General features: G+C 34.0%; 1 protein-coding gene across 1 annotated transcript; it reads right to left on the bottom strand.

The window, feature by feature from the left end:
- Positions 1-11,095: 11,095 nt before the first annotated feature.
- Positions 11,096-22,006, bottom strand: LOC101888624 (uncharacterized). Its single transcript, XM_005176206.4, has 3 exons — positions 21,846-22,006; positions 11,560-11,742; positions 11,096-11,498 (listed from the first exon to the last, which is right to left on the bottom strand). The coding sequence occupies exons 1-3, from the start codon at positions 21,901-21,903 to the stop codon at positions 11,296-11,298; spliced, it is 444 nt and encodes a 147-aa protein (XP_005176263.1). The 5' UTR covers positions 21,904-22,006; the 3' UTR covers positions 11,096-11,295.
- Positions 22,007-22,888: the final 882 nt, after the last annotated feature.

Genomic DNA, 22,888 nt, shown 5'->3' with positions numbered 1-22,888 from the left:
ATGAATCAATTTATGCCTTAAAAAGTGATCACAAATAATAGCTAAAAACGCGGAGAACTCAATATTTAAGGAGTTATGGCCATTTTAAAATATGAACCAATTCATGCTTTAAAAAGTGATCACAAATAATAGCTAAAAACGCGGAGAACTCAATATTTAAGGAGTTATGGCCATTTTAAAATATGAACCAATTCATGCTTTAAAAAGTGATCACAAATAATAGCTAAAAACGCCGAAAACTCAATATTTAAGGAGTTATGGCCATTTTAAAATATTTAATAATCCATGCTTTGAAAAGTGATCACAAATAATAGCTAAAAACGCCGAAAATTCAATATCTAAGGAGTTATGGGCATTTTAAAATATTTAATAATTAATGCTTTAAAAAGTGATCACAAATAATAGCTAAAAATGCCGAAAACTCAATATTTAAGAAGTTATGGCCATTTTAAAATATTTAATAATTCATGCTTTGAAAAGTGATCACAAATAATAGCTAAAAACGCCGAAAACTCAAGATTTATGGCGTTATGGCCATTTAAAATATGAACCAATTCATGACTTAAAAAGTGATCACAAATAATAGCTAAAAACGTCGAAAACTCAATATTTAAGGAGTTATGGCCATTTTAAAATATAAACCAATTCATGCTTTAAAAAGTGATCACAAATAATAGCTAAAAACGCCGAAAACTCAATATTTAAGGAGTTATGGCCATTTTAAAATATTTAATAATTCATGCTTTAAAAAGTGATCACAAATAATAGCTAAAAATGCCGAAAACTCAATATTTAAGGAGTTATGGCCATTTTAAAATATTTAATAATTCATGCTTTAAAAAGTGATCACAAATAATAGCTAAAAATGCCGAAAACTCAATATTTAAGGAGTTATGGCCATTTTAAAATATTTAATAATTCATGCTTTAAAAAGTGATCACAAATAATAGTTAAAAACTCCGAAAACTCAATATTTAAGGAGTTATGACCATTTTAAAATATTTAATAATTCAAGACTTAAAAAGTGATCACAAATAATAGCTAAAAACGCCGAAAACTCAATATTTAAGGAGTTATGGCCATTTTAAAATATGAACCAATTCATGCTTTAAAAAGTGATCACAAATAATAGCTAAAAACGCCGAAAACTCAATATTTAAGGAGTTATGGCCATTTTAAAATATTTAATAATTCAAGACTTAAAAAGTGATCACAAATAATAGCTAAAAACGCCGAAAACTCAATATTTAAGGAGTTATGGCCATTTTAAAATATGAACCAATTCATGCTTTAAAAAGTGATCACAAATAATAGCTAAAAACGCCGAAAACTCAATATTTAAGGAGTTATGGCCATTTTAAAATATTTAATAATTCATGCTGATCACAAATAATAGCTAAAAACGCCGAAAACTCAATATTTAAGGAGTTATGGCCATTTTAAAATATGAACCAATTCATGCTTTAAAAAGTGATCACAAATAATAGCTAAAAACGCCGAAAACTCAATATTTAAGGAGTTATGGCCATTTTAAAATATTTAATAATTCATGTTTTAAAAAGCGATCACAAATAATAGCTAAAAACGCCGAAAACTCAATATTTAATGAGTTATGGCCATTTTAAAATATTTATTAATTCAAGACTTAAAAAGTGATCACAAATAATAACTAAAAACGCCGAAAACTCAATATTTAAGGAGTTATGGCCATTTTAAAATATGAACCAATTCATGCTTTAAAAAGTGATCACAAATAATAGCTAAAAACGCCGAAAACTCAATATTTAAGGAGTTATGGCCATTTTAAAATATGAACCAATTCATGCTTTAAAAAGTGATCACAAATAATAGCTAAAAACGCCGAAAACTCAATATTTAAGGAGTTATGGCCATTTTAAAATATTTAATAATTCATGTTTTAAAAAGCGATCACAAATAATAGCTAAAAACGCCGAAAACTCAATATTTAATGAGTTATGGCCATTTTAAAATATTTATTAATTCAAGACTTAAAAAGTGATCACAAATAATAACTAAAAACGCCGAAAACTCAATATTTAAGGAGTTATGGCCATTTTAAAATATGAACCAATTCATGCTTTAAAAAGTGATCACAAATAATAGCTAAAAACGCCGAAAACTCAATATTTAAGGAGTTATGGCCATTTTAAAATATTTAATAATTCATGGTTTAAAAAGTGATCACAAATAATAGCTAAAAACGTCGAAAACTCAATATTTAAGGAGTTATGGCCATTTTAAAATATGAACCAATTCATGCTTTAAAAAGTGATCTCAAATAATAGCTAAAAACGCCGAAAACTCAATATTTAAGGAGTTATGGCCATTTTAAAATATTTAATAATTCATGGTTTAAAAAGTGATCACAAATAATAGCTAAAAACGCCGAAAACTCAATATTTAAGGAGTTATGGCCATTTTAAAATATTTAATAATTCAAGACTTAAAAAGTGATCACAAATAATAACTAAAAACGCCGAAAACTCAATATTTAAGGAGTTATGGCCATTTTAAAATATGAACCAATTCATGCTTTAAAAAGTGATCACAAATAATAGCTAAAAACGCCGAAAACTCAATATTTAAGGAGTTATGGCCATTTTAAAATATTTAATAATTCATGGTTTAAAAAGTGATCACAAATAATAGCTAAAAACGTCGAAAACTCAATATTTAAGGAGTTATGGCCATTTTAAAATATGAACCAATTCATGCTTTAAAAAGTGATCACAAATAATAGCTAAAAACGCCGAAAACTCAATATTTAAGGAGTTATGGCCATTTTAAAATATGAACCAATTCATGCTTTAAAAAGTGATCACAAATAATAGCTAAAAACGCCGAAAACTCAATATTTAAGGAGTTATGGCCATTTTAAAATATTTAATAATTCATGTTTTAAAAAGCGATCACAAATAATAGCTAAAAACGCCGAAAACTCAATATTTAATGAGTTATGGCCATTTTAAAATATTTATTAATTCAAGACTTAAAAAGTGATCACAAATAATAACTAAAAACACCGAAAACTCAATATTTAAGGAGTTATGACCATTTTAAAATATTTAATAATTCATGTTTTAAAAAGCAATCACAAATAATAGCTAAAAACGCCGAAAACTCAATATTTAAGGAGTTATGGCCATTTTAAAATATTTAATAATTCATGTTTTAAAAAGTGATCACAAATAACAGCTAAAAACGCCGAAAACTCAATATTTAAGGAGTTATGGCCATTTTAAAATATGAAGCAATTTTTTATTAAAAAAAAATAATATTTCTTTCGAATATGATTCGAAAGGTTCTACTGTTGTTGTTACAATTTTAAAACGACAATTAAAAAAGCGGCCGGACTAACACAGTCATTAATTACTAAATTGCAGTAATAGGTCTAAATAAATCACACGCGTACCGGTAGAAGGAAAACTAATTTTCAAAAATAAAAAAAGCCGAACACTGCAATGCAGTGCCAACAAAATGAACACCTCCTTGACGTCAACCTAAAGTCCAAGCACTTCATCATGTTTGACATGCATTTGGATGGCTGAGCAGAGGGTTTTTATTATTTTTGCCAGTGCTGATGGTTGTGTTCGACCACCAAAAGGAGGTGATTTTGTGGTTCTGGCCAGCCAGCCAGCCAGGTAAATAAAGGCTAAATGTCGGACAATGTCGTTTTATACACTTGACCAGTAGAACACATAAGAAGTACACAGTCACACACACATCTATCGGCATAATGTGAGCAAAAGTTTTATATTTTAAATGCACGCTACTCCAGCCAGGACGAAGGAAGGAGAACCTCTTTAAAGGGAAAGGATTTCATGACATTCAATAATTAAGCCGGCAACAAAATAGTAAGAATGTGTGCAATTTAATTGTTTTTGTTATTGTTTTTCTGATTGTTGTGATTTTGTTGCCATTTTGCATGGCCCATAAACGTTAAACTAAGTGGGTCAAATTATTTCCCCTAAATGGGTCAAAATAAATCTGTGACATTATGGAAATGTGTGAAACAAAAAGAAAATTATAAAGGCTATGGTATCTGTAATTGAAGTGAGAAGCGAGGAGTGAACTCCACATCACTTCATCTACTGAAGAAAAATAATTAAGAGCTATTTAGTAACCGAAAAGGGGTTCTTCAGATTAGAGCGTTCCTTAGTTCAACAACTAGATGATTCATAACACTGTACAACAAATTAATTTTGTTTTCTAGATTAACAGGAAAAGTCCAGTAGATTATGAAAATGGAGCTAAAAATAAAAGATACATGCAAAGGCGCTCAGCGGGTCTGAGATCCCCAAATAGCAAAACGGAGAACGGAATTAAGGGAAGCATTCTATCGCTCTGAAATTTTACTCAGGCATTTATATTACGCCTAATATGTTTAGTATTACCGGCCCACATTTCGGTAAGGCCCCCATATGGCGTTTCTTCCCGCTTTTCGATATTTTGAATGTTTTGACCACAATTTTTTTTTTAACAAAATCATGTGTAACTCGACATTTAGAGCTCTGGGTGGATATAATCTAACATTGCTAAAAAATGATAAGATTGCTCCACTATTTGGCCCCATATGTACCTCCTAATTTTCGTTATTTTGAGATTTCGGCCACAATTTCACACCCAATCATGAGTAACTTGACATTATGAGTTCTGAGCTGACAAAATCTCGCCCTACTAAATTTTGTGAACATAAATTCACTATTATTTTGGGAATCCCAAAAACGAAGGTAAATTAAATTCCTCAGGCATATGGCTAGAGAAGGTATATATCATTTGATACGGCCCAAAACTGTGTCTCATAGAAATATCGGTTAAGGACGCTAGGTCTCTTTGGATCAAATCCATTTTAAGACATTTGGAGACGATCTAGCTATGTCCGTCTGTTTGCTGTCAGGTGCGCACGATAACTCTCGAAGGGCGTATCCGGCTTAGTCCAAACTTAGTAGATCGTAATATTATTATCAAACTTAGCTCGAGAGCGGAGATGGACAATATTGGTACACTCCTTCTGGTACCTCCCCCACAAAAGGTCGAACTTTTCAATGAAAATATTTTACTGCACAGAAAGAGAAAGGACAATCAAATTTTGCACCAACTTTGCAAATCCTAATATTTCCATCAGTGCTAGGTTAGGTGCGAAAATGGAAAATAGCTCAAAATTTCGGTCCACTCTTTTGTACGTCCCCCACAAATGATCAATATTTTGAATAATTATAACTCTTATAAAATGTGATGTTAGTGTCCAAATGTCTGCAAATTAGCCATCTACCAACAGAAGATCCACTGTAACAATGGGATATATCGATCACCATCTTCTAGTACTTCCCACACAACGGGTCAAAATTTTGAATATCCATAAACACGAAATTAACATCCGATTCCATTTAGACTTGGTACATCTCAACAATTCCATTAGCACAAAATCTGTTATAAAGATGGTAGAGATTGGACTATTCCTTCTGGTACCTCACCCACAAAGGGACAAAGTTTTAAATAACTAAAAAGACCACATAATCCGCAATAAGATTCCGGGACTCTTCATATTTTATACATCCTATTATTACTACCAATACAAGATTCACTGTGAAAATATGATATATCACTCAAGTCCTTGTGGTGCCACACCCATAGATTGTCAAAATTTTGAATATCTATGTGCCTCATAAAACGCGAAATTAACATCTGATTCCATTCATATCAAGATCTGTAATATTTTAACATGTTCTAAAAATTATCACATATCTCATACAACGTGAAGGAATTAGTCCAATATAGTTCAAACCTAGCATTCCACAATATTTATATCATATTTATTTGGGTCCGATAAATAAAAGGAATATTAACCTATTTCATCGGAACACACTCCATAGAGGGTCAAAAATTTGAATAATCATACATAATTGAACCTCGACTGAGGTTATACATCTGTTGACAAAATCGACTGATACTTTTTAGCTTGCTTTTGCGTTGAATCTGATATCTGGTATCAAAGAATTTTTTTTTTGTCGAGTGAATATTACGCATGTGAAGGACTTTAAACACCAAACATATGAAACATATGTATGGGAGCTATAGCGATATCTGAACCGATTTTCAAATTGCAGGTCATTTGGACAAATATTGGACATTTGGTGCACATTTAACCCGAAATCGATTGAATATACAGGGTAAGATAAAAAACTGCAACAAAGTCAAACGCCATAATTTTTACATTTTTTTTAAATGTTATTGAATGAAAGAAAAAAAATATCGGAGATAGCATCAAATTTTAGGATAAGTTTAGATTTGCCGGAATTGGTCACCTTTGGCACGAATTATGGCCTTCAAACGGCCAATGAAACCGTCACACGCTGCCCGAATGTTGTTCTGCGGTATTTTGGCCCATTCCCGGCGAAGCGCTTGCTTGAGGTGATCGACACTTTGGTATTTTTTTAGTGCCAACCTTGCTTTCCAAAATACTCCAGACACAATAGTCTAACGGATTGGTATCCGGAGATTTTGGTGGCCATTGTGCGCTGGAAATGAAGTGAGAAAACACATTTTGTAACCATTCTTGGGTGGCGCGTGCTGAGTCCTGTTGGAATGTCCAAGGTCTGCGGCCAACATGTTTGCGTGCCCAAGGCTGTAATACACCCTCCAGAATATTTTCACGATAATATTCGGCGTTTATTCTAATGCCACGGTCGATTAATACGAGCGGAGAGCGACCATCGACTGTTATGGTAGCCCACACCATCACCATGGCTGGCGCTTGAGTTCTTGTGGCCAACAGAAGATGCACATTTTCAGCTGACCTCTTTGGCAAGTAAAAACGATCATTTTGTTTGTTTAAAAACTGCTCTGCTGGACAACGAATGTTTTCTCATCGGAGAAAACCAAATTCGGTTGTTCACCACTTTCGGCCAAGCGAATCAACTCTTTAGCTCTTTTGAGTCTATTTTCTTTCTGTTACGGTGAAAGTTCTTGCACTTTTTGGAATTACAATGGCTTTACCCCGAGCTCATTTTTCAATATTTGCCGAATGGACTATTGCGATATGCTCAGCTCACGAGCCATTTTTCGGCCACTGCGACGCGGGTTTCGATCAAGTCGCTTCTTTACTTTTCGAACCATTTCTGCTAATGTTGCTGATTTCTTCCATCCACTTCCTTAAGGTCAGGTTACGCTACTAGTATCACGGTAACGAGCGATGGTACGAGACACAAAAGATCTATTCACATTTAAATGCTGGAGTGCTCTAATGATAGACACTTGTGGTATTCCAGCCAAATATAAAGAAATCACACTATCACGCTTGAATTCCATCACGAATAACTTTTTTTTTCTGGAAAATTCTCACCAAAATACTTTTATACGCTTTTAAACAATTGAATGAGTTGTCACTGGAAAAATTTTAACAGCTGTCGGACAAGTGGCTTAGAAATGACAGCAGTCCGAAGTTGGTTGTAGTTTTTTCATCTCACCGACTCAGAAAGTGATTCTATGAAGATCCCATAAAGAAACTATATATCGGTCTATCTCCTTCTCCATGTTACAAACAAATGCACAAAGACATAATACCCTTGTTCGTGTAACGGTCTTTGATCAGTCCTCGGAAAGTGGGGAGCGTAACCATATCTTAAAAACAGTTCTCCAGGTATGAAACCGCTTAAATGGTTTGCTATGAGAAAACAAACAACAGTTTCCAGATTATTTTAGGAAAATATTTTGGGACTGACTCAACAAAAAATATAATTTGTTTTTAAAAAAATTCTAACATTTTTCCATCATTAATTCAAAACTAGTAAGCAAAGGCTATAGTAGTGCAGTGTCGACCATGCGATACCCTACAACCCTGCGATATGTTAGAAGCCCCCTTATGTCCAAATCCATTTTGGAAGATTTCGCTTTTGAAATTATGTCACCAGGGACATTTGCCCAATATTTACGCACTCCGTCGTTCTGTTAGTTGTTTTGGTCCATTTTACAGCTAAATATAATCCAATGGTGATCCAAAATGCCAGAATTCTTCCCTGTGTTTAATTATCTTCTCAGGCATGTCGAAAGGCTTCAATTGTGTGATCGAGAATTTTTTTTCTGTCCTCTTATGTCCTAATCCATTTTGGAAGATTTCGCGTTTGAAACTATGTCACGAAGCACTGCGCAGATATTACCCTTAGTATTTTGAACAGGGACATTTCCCCAATATTTACGAACTATTTTGTTGGTCAATCTCAACCCCTAAATATATTGCGGACATCTTTGAAAACAAAAGGCCTAGCCATTCTGAGCATAACCCTACCCTTTTCGTGAGGATCGGACGATAATTGCAATATATATACAATATCCCCAACCTGTGTTGTAAGGTGAAAAAATATTACAAAATATACACTTTAATATTATAAGTCAAATTGAAAAAATCGCATGCGATAAAAAATATGAAAAATGTTTGTGATTTCGGTGGGATTAAAAATATTCGCGGTTAAATGGAAAATTTGATTTTGTTTAACTCAAATGTCATAGCCTTTTTCACCCACTAAATATTAGCCGATGACCATCAAAATTGGAAGGCTTCTGCCCAGCCCAAAGCTCTAGCCCCATGCTAACTTTCGCGTCGATTGGTTTATAATTGTGACCTGTAGAGCAACTGCAAAATCAGGAAAATTTTCAGTTTTTGGTCCATTTCAACCCCTAAATATTATGCAAATGCTATAGTCGTGCAGGGTCGACCATGCGATACCCTACAACCCTGCGATATGTTAGAAGCCCCTTTATGTCCAATTCCATTTTGGAAGATTTCGCTTTTGAAATTATGTCACCAGGGACATTTGCCCAATATTTACGCACTCCGTCGTGCTTTCAGTTCTGTGGTCCATTTTACAGCTAAATATAATCCAATGGTGATCCAAAATGCTAGAATTGTTCCCTGTCCAATTGTGTGATCAGGAAATTTATTCTGCTTTTGGTTTATTTGAACCCATAAATATTTTGCGATCATATCCAAAAGCAAGAGACCCCTCTGTATCTCCAAATTTAGATTCATCTATATGATATGCTTGCCTACGACATTTTGCTATATTCGTCAACGAAATCTGCATAAAAAGCCAAAAGTTCGCCTTTTCTTGAGATATAAGCATTCTAGCTGATATCTCTTTGTATTTGTATTCTTTTGTATATATCCGATATATTTATTATCGGCATCTACGTAACGGTCAGAATTGTCCTGTTCGTCTATTTGTGATTTCGCCGGGACTAAAAATATTCGCGGTTTAATGGAAAATTTGACTTTTATTTAACACAAATGTTATGGTCTACTTCGCCCACTAAATATTACCCGATGACCATCAAAATTGGGAGGCTTCTGCCCAGCCCTAAGCTCTAACCCCATGCTAACTTCCGCGTCGATTGGTCTATAATTGCGACATGTAGAGCAACTGCAAAATCAGAATTTTTTTCAGTTTTTGGTCCATTTTAACCCCTAAATATTATGCGATCATCTCCAAAAGCAGTAGGGTTCTATTCTGACCCTAACCCCACCTTCATTATACCCTACACCACAAGGTGGTCAGGGTATTATGTCTTTGTGCATTTGTTTGTAACAGGCAAAAGGAAACGAGATAGACCCATAGTTCCTTTTGATGATTTGCATGGAATCACTTTCTGAGTTGATTTATGCATGTCAGTCCGTCTGTCCATGTATTCTTGTGAACAAAATACAGGTCGCATTTATTATCCGATTGAGATGAAATTTTGCAAACAACATTTGTTTGGCCCAAGGACGAATCCTATTGAAATTGGAGATAATCGGTCAAAATTTAGATATAGCTCCCATATATATCTTCGTCCGATTTGCCTTTTATTGTGCACCAAACGTGTAATATCAGCCCGAATGGTATGGAATTTTGCACATACAACCAAATTAGGCCTGAAAATAAGTATGCCAATTTTTATAGAAATCGGTTCAGATATAGCTATAGTTTCCATATATATTGTTCATCCGATTTGTTACTTTTGTCCTCCGCAGCCGTAATATGCACTCTGTAACAACAATATTTGGGGAAATATATCAAATGCAGCTCAGAAATACCTTTGCTAAATTCTATCGAGATCGGTTCAGATTTGGATATAGCTCCCATATATAACTTCGTCCGATTTACCTTTTATTGTGCACCAAACGTCTAATATTTGCCCAAATGGGATGAAATTTGGCACATACGACCGAATTGAGTCTAGAAGGTAGTATGTCAAATTTGATGAAGATCGGTTCAGATATAGCTATAGCTCCCATATATATTGTTCATCCGATTTGTAGTATTTGTTACCCACAGCCGTAATATGCACTCCGTAACAACAATATTCAGAGAAATATATCAAATTAGGCCTGAAAATAAGTATGCCAAATTTGATCGAAATCGGTTCATATATAGCTATAGCTCCCATACATATTGTTCATCCGACTTGTTATTTTTGTCCTCCGCAGCCGTAATATTCACTCTGTAACAACAATATTTGGGGAAATATATCAAATGCAGCTCAGAAATATCTTTGCCAAATTTTATCGAGATCGGTTCAGATTGGGATATATCTCCCATATATATCTTCATCCGATTTCAAATTAATTGTGCACCAAATGGGCAATACAAGTCCGAATTTAAAAGACACAAATGCTTCGGCATATTTAGTCCTTTGAATTTTAAATTATAATCATAATCATAGCGTGTATGATTGAATTCTCCCATAAAAACTTTTAAGTGTTATGTGGAGCTCTACTAAATTATCAAAGTGGTGTAGGGTATCAAAAAGTCGGCCCCGCCCGACTTTAAGACTTTCTTTACTGGTTTTCAATTTCGTGAAGATCGGTTTATAATTGCGACCTGCAGCTTGATTACAAATGAATATATAAAGATGGACGGAGAGACGGACGGACGGAGATACATAGCTAGATCGGCTCAGCTCGGCGAGATAGGATGATCCATATATAGTTTCCTATGTGGGGACCAATATTTCGAGGTGTTACATAATTTTTGACCCAACACATAGTGTTGTAGGGTATAAATATTTCAGCTGACTCTTTTTAAACAACATTTTAAAATTGTATTTTTTTACTTTAAAAATTATGTTAATCATTAAAACATTTATTTATTTACTATTACAAAACATTACAACATTTAAAATTTACGTTACGAGAACTCAGTTGTCAATTTGGTCAATTATTTCAGTTATCAACTCAAAACACTCCCATTTTTTGCTACCGATCATCGTCATCATCACTGCATCCAATTCAGTCTAAATTTACATAAAATACTGGACATACAGGGCAGCTGCCAATGTCAGCAGCGATACACCGAGACCAGCAACGGAGTTACATTTGGGTTCCTGACAAGTGACACAGCTGTCCAATTTTGTGGCTCCAGGTGGAGAGACACCATCGCAGGTGGCAATGCCATTCACTTTGGTGATGCAACCCTTTTGGTATTTGGTTGTGGTAGTGCCATCTGTAAATGAAGCCAAGTAGTTGATAAAAAATTGATTTTGAAATTTTCAATTTCAGCTTACCCTCATAACGCATTGTAAAACAGGCATAGGTCGCATCAGCAGCTCTCGTCTCAGGGGCTGTGGTCGTTGCAGGGGCGGGCGCATTGTTGCCGGGGTTGTCATAGCAATTTACCAATTTGGTCGTCTCACTGCTTTGACATTCGGTGCCAACGCATTGATAGCATTCGAATTCATTGGCGCGAACTGAAAATTAAAAAAAAATATTGAAAAAAATATTGTAAGAAAGAATAAAGGCAACAAAATTTCAGAATAAAGGCAACATTTTGTACTAAAATGTACTACATTTGTTAGCATTTCGTATCATGTGAACGGTTCGAGTTAAAAACTTGATATTTGGAATGAGGATCAATGTTGAGGAGTATAGTCGATGTAGTTTAGGGAGTGTGCACTTATGTGTACGAAAAGTACTAAATGGTACTAAATTTAGTACAATTTGAATTTGAAGGAAAGGATGGAGCTGGAATCCGATGTAGTTTAGGGAGTGTGCTCTTATGTGTACGAAAAGTACTAAATGGTACTAAATTTAGTACAATTTGAATTTGAAGGAAAGGATGGAGCTGGAATCCTGAAATTTTAAATTAACGTTATTGACTAAGTGAAGGATTTGGATATGGAGGTAGTTTTCGAAATTTTTACTTATTTGCACGAAAAGTACTAAATGGTACTCAATTTGGTACAATTTCGATTTGGGTGGACCGATGGAGCTAGAATTGCGAAATATGGAAATAAGATTACTATTGCATTCTAAGACTCAGGAATGTAGGTAGTTTTGAAAATCCTTACTTATGTGTACTAAATGGTACTAAATTTGGTACAATTTGGATTTGGTTGAACAGTTAGAGCTGGAATTTTGAAATTTGAAAATAGGATTACTATTGTATTCTAGGACTGAGGAATGTAGGTAGTATTGGAAATTCGTACACATATGTACTAAATGGTATTAATGTACTAAGTGTGTGAAATTGTACTAAATGGTACTAAATTGGGAATCATTTAGTTAAGGTTGAACGTATGAAGTGGAAATTTCATTTTTTTTGTATTGGGCCCTTTTTGTGGCAGGTTTCTGATAAAGAGGTGATTTTAGAAATTTGTACTAAGTGTGCCAAGTGTACTAAATAGTACCATATTTGGTACAATTTGGTTTTGATTGAACTGATAGAGCTTTAAATCTGAAATTTGATACTAGGGTCGCTGTCCATTTGAAGCCTAGACAAATGGAGGTGGTTTCGGAAATTTATTCTATAATTGTACGAAAAGTAATTTATTCTATAATTGTACTAAACAGTACTAAATTTGGTATTGGTTGAAGGAATAGAGATAAAATTCTCAAATTTGATATTAAGATAACTGTGTTTGAGATTTGACAGTGGTTTGGAAATTCCTACGGAATATATGTACGAAAAGTGCTAAATGGTACTAAATTTGGTATTCGATGAAGGAAAAGAGATGTAATCTCGAAATTTGATAATGGGATTGAAATTTGGAGGTAGTTTTGGAAATGTGTACTATAATTGCACGAAAAGTACTAAATAGTACTAATTTTGGTATTGGGTGTAAGAATAGTGATACAATTCTGAAATTTGATATTGAGGTTACTGTTGGTATCTGGAATTGAAATGTGGAGGTAGTTTAGCAACTGTGTACTATAATTGCACGAAAAGTACTAAATAGTACTAAGTTTGGCACTGGGTTAAGGGATAGCGCTGGAATCTTTAAATTTGATATGGTTGTCACTGTTGGTTATTAAGTTTTGAAAATCTGTGCTTTAATTGTTCGAAAAATAATAAGTTGTACTAAATTTGGTATAAGGTAAGGGGGTAAATCTTGAAATTTGCTATTAAAGTCTCTGTTGATATCTAGAATTGGGATATGGAGCTTGTTTTAAAAATGTGTACTATAATATGTCGAAAAGTACGAAGTGGTACTAAATTGGGTATTGGGTGATAATATAAAGATAAAATTCAAAAATTTGATATTATGTCTCTGTTGATATCCGGAATTTTTCGAAAAGTACTAAATGGTACTAAGTTTGACTTTGAATGAAGAGATAAGGCTGGAATACTTAAATTTGATATGGATGTCACTATTGGTGTCTGTGGTTGAGAAATGGATCTGGTTTTGGATATGTGTAGTTGTGTATAATTGTATTAAATGACACTAAGTTTGGTAATGGAGAAAATGAAAGAGCTGAAATCCTGAAATTTAATGTTAAGGTCAGTATTGGCATCTGAAGTTAATAAACGGACATTGTTTGGAAAATTCGTACTATAATTGGTCAAAATGTACTAAATACTATTAAATTTAGTATTAATTGAATGCCGAGAGCTGGATCTAGAGCTATATTTAAGCATGAAATCCTTTTCTCCCCAAAATTCTACCAATAGAACGCACAACAGGCTAGTCCCTCTTTTCTAACCTAACTTAAACAGAGGCGTCAAATTTCTACACCTTTCACAATTTTATGAAATATTTGGATTAAGATTCCCTGGAGCTCTGGAATTTAAGTTATCTGGTGTACGTATGTATGTTACAGAAAACAATACATAGAAGACCCATTTTAGGCTTAAGACCGTGTTTTATAAAAATTTATGCGCAAATCTTCCACAAAACATTGTTTTAAAAGAATGACATCAAAGACAAAAATATTCTTTATCAAATTTCATTTTAAGTCAACAAAGGCATCGGAGAAAACCAAATTCGGCAGTTTACCACTTTCGACCAAGCGAAGCAACTCTTTAGCTCTTTTGAATCTATTTTCTTTACGTTGCGGTGTAAGTTTTTGCACTTTTTGGAATTTCAATGGCTTTACCCCGAGCTCATTTTTCAATATTTGCCGAATGGCATATTGTGATATGTTCAGCTCACGAGCTGTTTTTTGGCCACTGCGATGCGGCTTACGATTAAGTCGCTTCTTTACTCTTCGAACCATTTCTGCTGATGTTGCTGTTTTCTTCCGTCCACTTCCTTGACGTCGGACTACGCTAACAGTATCACGGCAACGAGCGATGATACGAGACACAAAAGATTTATTCACATTTAAATGTTGGAGTGCTCTAAGTGGCTATCGTTGTGGTTTTCCAGTCAAATATAAAGAAATCACACTATCACGCTTGGATTCCATCACGAATAACTTTTTTTCTGGAAAATTCTCACCAAAATGCTTTTGTACGTTTGTTAGCAATATAATGAGCTGTCACTTGAATAATTTTAACAGCTGTCGGACGAGTGGCCTAGTTTTTATCAATATTTTTGAAAAAGGACCAAAAAGACCTCTTCGTTGACTCGCTTGAGGGTTAACATTTTCGACGAAAATAATCCTCATAAAGTTGTCAATAATATTTCCGAAGACACTATGTACCTAACATTAACAGATCCTAAGAAATCTTAATTCGAATATTTACTAAAAATGTAATAGAGGGGGAACTTGCTTTTGCCCCCTTTCAGGTTACTTGCGATCATGATACAATAAAAAGGTAACGTAGAGCTACCGGCTGGTTACAATTTTTTTTCGAAGTATGCCCGACTTGTGCCAATTTTGTGTATGTATTTATTGTTTTGAAAAATAAAAACAGAATATTTTCAAAATCAATGATTGGAAGACGCGAACATTGCGGGACGGGCATTGAAGCTATTCGCCTCCGTTGACATATAATTGAAAGATTGAATTATTTAGATCATATATTTGAAAGAAAATCCAGGCATTTCATTTATATTTGGCGCTGATTTTAAAAATGAGGAAAAAATATTGAATAAATAAAAACAACCTGTTTGCATGCAAATTTGACAGGAAGCGGGCACAGCCTCAGGGCAGTATTTATGTATTTTTTACTAAGCTGTTCTGCCTCCTTATTGTACCATGCTTGCGATGTTAACTTTCAAACCCCCAGATACAAATGTCTTTTATTTTAAGATCTTCTTTCATTATTTTCGGGTTTTTATACCCTCCACCATAGAAAGGAGAGGGTATATTATGTTTGTCATTCCGTTGGTAACACCTCAAAATATACATTTTAGACCCCACAAAATGTATATATTCTTGAACAGCATAAAATTCTATGCCGATTTAGCGATGTCCGTCTGTCTCTCCATCTGTGGAAATCACTCTAGCTTCCGAACGAAATGAAAAGATTGATAAAAATTTACTCAAATGTATATTATGTCTTCTAGACTTTTGGTATTAGAAATGGGTCATGCAGGTCCACGCTTTGGTATAGCCCCCATATAATTGTACCTCCCTATTTTCGGTATTTTCATGATTTTAGCGATATTTTTCACCAGAGTTGTTTCAAATTTGGTATTTGAAGTTCGTCATGGATTCTACATCCTAAGACGGAAAATTGTCTGTGCAGGTCCAGGTGTTCGTATTGCCCCCATATAAGTGTACCTCCCAATATTCGGTATTTTGATGATTTTAGCCGCATTATTCCGGAACGCGGAATTGTTTCAAATTACGTATTTAGAGTTCGTAATGGGAACTACAGTCTATGACAGAAAATTATCTGTACCGGTTCACGTCTTCGAATAGCCCCCATATAATGGTACCTCCCAAAATTCGGTATTTTGATGATTTAAACGATATTATTCATCGGAAAATTGTCTATGCAGGTCCACGTCTTCGTATAGCCCCCATATAACGGTACCTCCCTATATTCGGTATTTTGACGATTTTAGCGTCATTATTCACCGGAATTGTTTCAATTTTGTATTTGAAGTTCGTAATGGATACTACAGCCTATGACAGAAAATTGTTTGTACAGGTCCACGTCTTCGTATAGCCCCCATATAATGATGTTAGCGATATTATTCACCGGAATTGTTTCAAATTTGGTATTTCAGTCGTTGTTCAACTGTGTTATTGAATAGACGTGGTACCGCAAAAAAAAAAAAAAAAAAAAAAAAAAAAAAAAAAAAAAATCCAATTCTTTTTTTTCTTAAGATCATAAAAACAATTTTGAAACAATTTACAACACAACATTTACCCAAAACCGTAATAAATAAATCCAGCAACAAAATATTGTGCTTGCACTGCCTGCATTGCATGCAGTGCTTAAACATTTCTTTCAAAGACCAAGCAATAAACCACTTCTATTATCACTATGAGTTTTAAAGCAAAACCAACAACTACCGATGGTCGATCTCTTGGGTCCAGTGAAGATGATGACGACGATGACAATTGGCAAGTTGTTGTTAGTAAACGAAAAATGCCAGGAACACCTTTAGGCAACTCACCAAAAAGAAAACAATTTGAAGACAACCAGCCATCGACATCAAACCGATTTAGCGTTCTTACGAGTAGTGAAACTGATAACACCAAGGGCACAGAAACACAAACAATACCAAAACCTCCGCCAATTTTCATACCTAATGTGAATAATGTTAGCAAAATGATGGACAATCTAAGTAAAGTTATCCCAGTGGAACATTTTAATTTTAAGGCATTACTTAGAGGCGAAGTCCGCCTGATGATCAAAAACGTAGAGTCATTTCGTAAAATTATTAAATACTTTGAAGAACATAACATCTCATACCATACATATCAGATTAAAACGGAAAGAGCATTTAGAATAGTTATTAAAGGGTTACATCATTCTACTGACATTTCTGATGTTAAAGCATTTTTAATGAGTAAAGGTCATGAGGTTAGAAGTGTGAGAAATATTATTAGTCGAATAACTAAGTTGCCCTTGCCAATGTTTTTCGTGGACTTGGATCCCAAACATAACAATAAAGATATATATGATATTCGTTCAATATACAACAACAACATTACTATCGAGCCTCCTAAACGTTTCAATGATCTAGTACGTTGTCTTCGATGTCAGGATTTCGGACATACTAAATCCTATTGCAGGAAGCCCTATAAATGTGGTAAGTGTGGTCTGGGTCATCCTACTTCTGAATGCAAAAAACCTGCAGACACACCACCAAGATGTGTACATTGTTTAAATATGCACACATCTAGTTATAAAGGATGTCCCGTATATCAAAAACTTATACAGAAAAAATCAAATCTTACCCACAAGAGAAATTTCGGGTTCACCGAAAATAATGTCAATACTGTACAGAACCCAGATACTGGAATGTCTTATGCTCAGATGGTACGAGGAGAAGATTCGACAGAAGTAAGTGTACTCAGCAAAATAGAAGCTATGATGGCAAAACAGATTGAGTTAACAAATTCTTTAATTAATATGATGTCGCTTCTTATGACTAAATTATGCAAATAGATCTTGTAATTGCTGAATGGAATGCCAATGGTGTATCAAACCACAGAAATGAAATTGAGCTTTTTCTACACAATAACTACGTAGACATTCTTTTAATATCTGAGACCCATTTTACCAGTAAATCATTCTTCCAAATAAAAGATTACGATGTACTAATTGCCAATCACCCTGACGATCGCGCTCATGGTGGAGCAGCAATTATAATTAGATCAAAAATCAAATACAAAGAAAAACAGTCAATAACTGAACCTTACTTACAAGCTGCTGGTATTAATATTGTATGTGAAAATTCAAACATTTCCATCTACTCCGTTTACTTTCCTCCAAGATATAACATTAAATGTAACCAATATGAAAATTTTTTCAAAAGCCTCGGAAATAAATTTATAGTCGGCGGCGACTTCAATGCCAAGCATATATGGTGGGGCTCTCGACTTTCAAATCCGAAGGGACGAGAGCTCTATAAATGTATTTCAGGAAATCAATACAATATATTAACTACTGGTAGTCCTACATACTGGCCAACAGATGTTCATAAAATCCCAGACCTTTTGGATTTCTTTGTTTTTACTGGAATCTGTCATTCGATGTTAACTATAAATACATGTGATGATCTAAATTCTGATCACACTCCAATCATAGCAAATTTTAGAACCACAAATTTAGAAAAACATGAGAATCAACAGCTAATCACTTCTCGTACTGATATCAGCATATTTCAAAAATACATTCACGACAATATAGACCTCAATATATCGATTAAAAATTGTAAGGATATTGAAGATGCTATAGAAAATTTTATTAATACAACACATCATGCGGCAAAATTAAGCACTCCGAAACGAGTTGATATGTATCAGTCTGGTTTTCACATTACCTGCGAAATAAGAAGACTTATTAGAGAAAAAAGGCGTTTACGTAAAGTATGGCAAACAACAAGGCAACCCTCCGATAAAACAATGTTTAACCGAGCAACTAATCAATTAAAATTACGACTTATGGAGTATAAAAATGAATCAATTGGAAACTTTTTAATCAATCTGAATCCTGTCGAAAATAATGAGCACAGCTTATGGAGAGCTACTAAATATCTCAAAAAGCCTAAGAAAAGAAACGTTCCAATTCAGAAAGCTGATGGATCTTGGTGTAGAACAAAGGAAGAAAAGGCCGAGGAGTTTAGGCGTTATCTTGAACTCACTTTTACGCCATTTGAGTTGTGTGATAGCGACCAAGATAGAAACATAAAGGAATTCCTAGACATCCCGTGCCAAATGTGTCGGCCAATAAAACCTTTTACTTATCAAGAAGTAATGAAAGAGATAAAACAACTAAACAAGAAAACTCCAGGGTACGACATGATAGATTACAAAGTTATTAAAGCTTTACCGAAAAAGGGAGTAGTATTCTTGACCCTTATCTTTAACTCGATGATTAGACTTTCACACTTTCCTAGGCAATGGAAACATGGTAAAATTACGATGATACCTAAACCAGGTAAACCAGAAAATAGTGTATCTTCATACAGACCTATTAGCTTATTGCCTGTCTGCTCCAAACTATTTGAAAAATTGTTTAAAAAACGACTACTTCCGATACTTCAAGAAATAAACATCATACCTGATTATCAGTTTGGATTTCGTGAAAAACACGGCACACCAGAACAATGCCACAGATTAGTAAAAGTAATAAGGGAAAGTTTGGAAAGTAAAAAATTTTGCTCTGCTGTTTTTCTGGACGTAAAACAAGCTTTTGATAAAGTTTGGCATCAAGGATTGTTGTACAAACTTAAACATCTACTTCCTACCCCATTTTATTTGTTATTAAAATCGTATCTATATAAAAGAACTTTTTATGTAAATGTGGATGGCGAAGTTTCAATTAATGGATCAATAAAAGCTGGTGTACCACAGGGAAGTGTGCTGGGTCCAGTACTATACACAATATTTACAGCCGACATGCCAGTAACGGAGGATGTTACAGTAGCAACTTATGCAGATGATACAGCAATTCTTGCCACAAATAGGAGTACCTCATCTGCTTCACAGTTGATTCAATCACAATTGAATCTGACAGAAAAATGGTTGAACAAATGGAATATAAAAATTAACACAGAAAAATCAACACACGTCACATTTACTTTAAGGAGGGGAGAATGCCCTTCCCCAACTCTAAATGGGTGTGTTATCCCATCCGCTGATTCTGTAAAGTACCTAGGTCTTACACTTGACAAGAAACTAAATTGGAAAAAACATATAACCTCCAAGAGGCAACAACTGAACGTAAAAACTAAAAGAATGTATTGGTTACTCGGTTCGAAATCTAAGCTAAGCTTGAACAATAAACTAATTTTATACAAAACCATTCTAAAGCCCATTTGGACTTATGGCATACAACTATGGGGAACGGCTAGTAACTCAAATATTGAAATTTTACAGCGATATCAGTCGAAAACGCTAAGACAAATAACTGATGCACCTTGGTATGTTAATAATAATTCAATTCACAATGACCTCAAAATTCCCAAAGTTAAAAATGTTATTAAAAGCATTAGCCAGAGCTATCTTAGCAGATTAAGTTATCATCCTAATGTATTAGCTATAAATCTGTTAGATGATACAAATGAAACTAAACGATTAAAAAGAAATCACATTTTAGATCTCCCTTTTATGTAGATAACAATAACTAATAAAATCGACAATGAAATATGTATGAGATGTTGAGTTCGTTGGAATTTAACACATCTGTTATTCTTAAGTATTTTTTTTTTATATTTGCTTATTGTTTTGCTTGTAAACAGATCGCAAATAAAGAGAATTGTAATAAAAAAAAAAAAAAAAAAAAAAAAATTTGGTATTTGAAGTTCGAAATAGATACTACAGCATGTGACAGAAAATTGTCTGTGCAAGTCCACGTCTTCGTATAGCCCCCATATAACGGCACCTCCCAAATATTCTGTATTTTTTGAAGTTCGTAATGGATACTACAGCCTATGACAGAAAATTGTCTTTGCAGGTCCAGGCCTTCGTACAAGCTCCATATATATGTACCTCCCTATATTCCGTATTTTGATGATTTTAGCAACATTATTCACCGATTTTTTATTCAAGTTTAGCATTTGAATATTGTAATGGCTTATTGCCTATCCAGGTCCACGATTGAAACAGAATTTTTAACGGATTCTATTTTATTTTTTTTTTTTGAAAATTGCAAATGGAGGAGGGTATTCATAGCTTGGCCCGCCCTAACTTACAGATTTATTACTTGTTTTTTTATTTATTTATTTTTGTTTTTTTTTTGGGGGTGAATTTTTGAAGAAATGTATTTTTTTCTTTTTAAATTCATTTTTATTATTATTTGTTTTTGGCACACCTCGAAATGCCGACAAGGTGTTAAGATTGGAATTGGGTGGTAGATATGTTACATTTTCCCTCTAAAATTGAACATGTGAGCCAAAATGTTTTCAAATAGACGTCACACCCAAGCCGATATTTAATTACAAGCCCCTCTCCCTGTGTGTGTGTGTTTACACACACACAGAAATCTCTAATCTTTAATTGTATTTTTTTGCATGGAAGGTCTTCATGCAAAACCTTTGCACGACATGTGATTAACTTATCTTGAATTTTGAGTCACATTGTCCAATTGAATTGATCATAAACTGACATTTTGGGCTCTCCGAGGGAGAGAGAGAAAACTATCTCTCTTGAAAAGGGTATTAAAATATGTTATTTTGATATGGCTTGCATGTGACAAGGCTTGAGATATTTTTCACAATTTTGGGAAACATTTTTTTTATCAGCTGATTATGGTGTCACGATGCAGGGTCTTCAGGGTGTGTAATGAAGTCCAGGGTAACTACAACTCCTTGTAACACTTTTCCACGATTTGGGAAATTTTCAAGTTTATTTTGAATACGCTGATCACAATATCACTCAGAGCTATTTTTTTATTTATTCCGGTTTTTTTTTCCAATATTTCCTTAAAAAAAATTGGATAAATAATCTCTGTTCCATAATTGTCTTAAAAACTATCACAGATCTTCTGTTTTTTCTTTATCACCTTCACTGCCCGCCAAAACAGCTGCCACAATTACGAGCGTTACAATTAGAAATTTCATTTTTTTGTTTTCTTTTTTCGTTTCGACACCACGACCAACTAATCGGTTCGCTCTCTTCGCGTTAACCCAAATCTAAAATACAACTGCCAAGTTTATTATATTTCTACATGTATTTATAGATTTCGAAGGAAAAAACTTAAGGGGGAGAGGAAATACCGTCAATCGATTCAACACCAATTGTTAACGGCTATGATAAACATAACGGACAAGATAAGACAAGATTGACATTAAACAAAAATATAAAAAAAAATTTGTGCGTGTGTGTGTGACAATAATTAGTAATTGGATCCAATTAATATCTGTCGTATGCGAGGAGGGGGGAAACTGGGTGGGAAAAGACTTGGTGATTTTGCGAATTTCAATAAAAAGGGAAAACCAGACGGAAAATATACATATTTTTATACCCTACAACACATAGTGGTAAGGGTAAGGCTAGAAAGCGAAATAGACCCATAATTACTTTTGAGGATCTTCATAGAATCACTTTCTGAATCGACTTATGAATGTCAGTCTGTCCGTTCGTCCGTCTGTCCATGTATTCTTGGGACAAAATGCGGGTCGCATTTATTATCCGATTGAGATGAAATTTTCCACACAATATTTGTTTGGCCCAAGGTCGAACCCTATTGAAATGTGATAATCGGATCATATTTATATATAGCTTCCATATATATATCTTCAGCCGAATTCGGGTTAATTGTGTACCAAATGGCCGATATCAGTCCAAATTACCTGAATTTTGGTACATCCGACAGAATTCAGTCAAGAAGCAAGTACATCAAATTCGGTGACAATCGGTTCAAATATAGCTTCAGCGCCCATATATATATATATATATATATATATATATATATATATATATATATATATATATATATATATATATATATATATATATATATATAAAGAAAAGTATTTGGTATCAGATATAAGATACAACCCAGAAATACCTCTGTCAAATTTTATCAAGATCGGTTCAGATTTG

The sequence above is a fragment of the Musca domestica genome, unplaced genomic scaffold (assembly GCF_030504385.1).
Source record: "Musca domestica strain aabys unplaced genomic scaffold, Musca_domestica.polishedcontigs.V.1.1 3, whole genome shotgun sequence".
NCBI classification, from domain to species: Eukaryota; Metazoa; Arthropoda; class Insecta; order Diptera; family Muscidae; genus Musca; species Musca domestica.
Note: the sequence above shows the minus strand (reverse complement) of the source record. Positions and strands in the feature narration are given on the sequence as shown.

What these genes read in the sequence shown, in the direction of transcription:
- LOC101888624 (XM_005176206.4), bottom strand. Translation starts at nt 21,903, where the DNA reads ATGAAATTTCTAATTGTAACGCTCGTAATTGTGGCAGCTGTTTTGGCG. An exon ending in TGTTTTGGCGGGCAGTGAAG is followed by an intron (nt 11,743 to 21,845) that starts GTGATAAAGAAA and finishes TTTAATTTTCAG; the next exon opens with TTCGCGCCAATGAATTCGAA. An exon ending in TTTTACAATGCGTTATGAGG is followed by an intron (nt 11,499 to 11,559) that starts GTAAGCTGAAAT and finishes CTTCATTTACAG; the next exon opens with ATGGCACTACCACAACCAAA.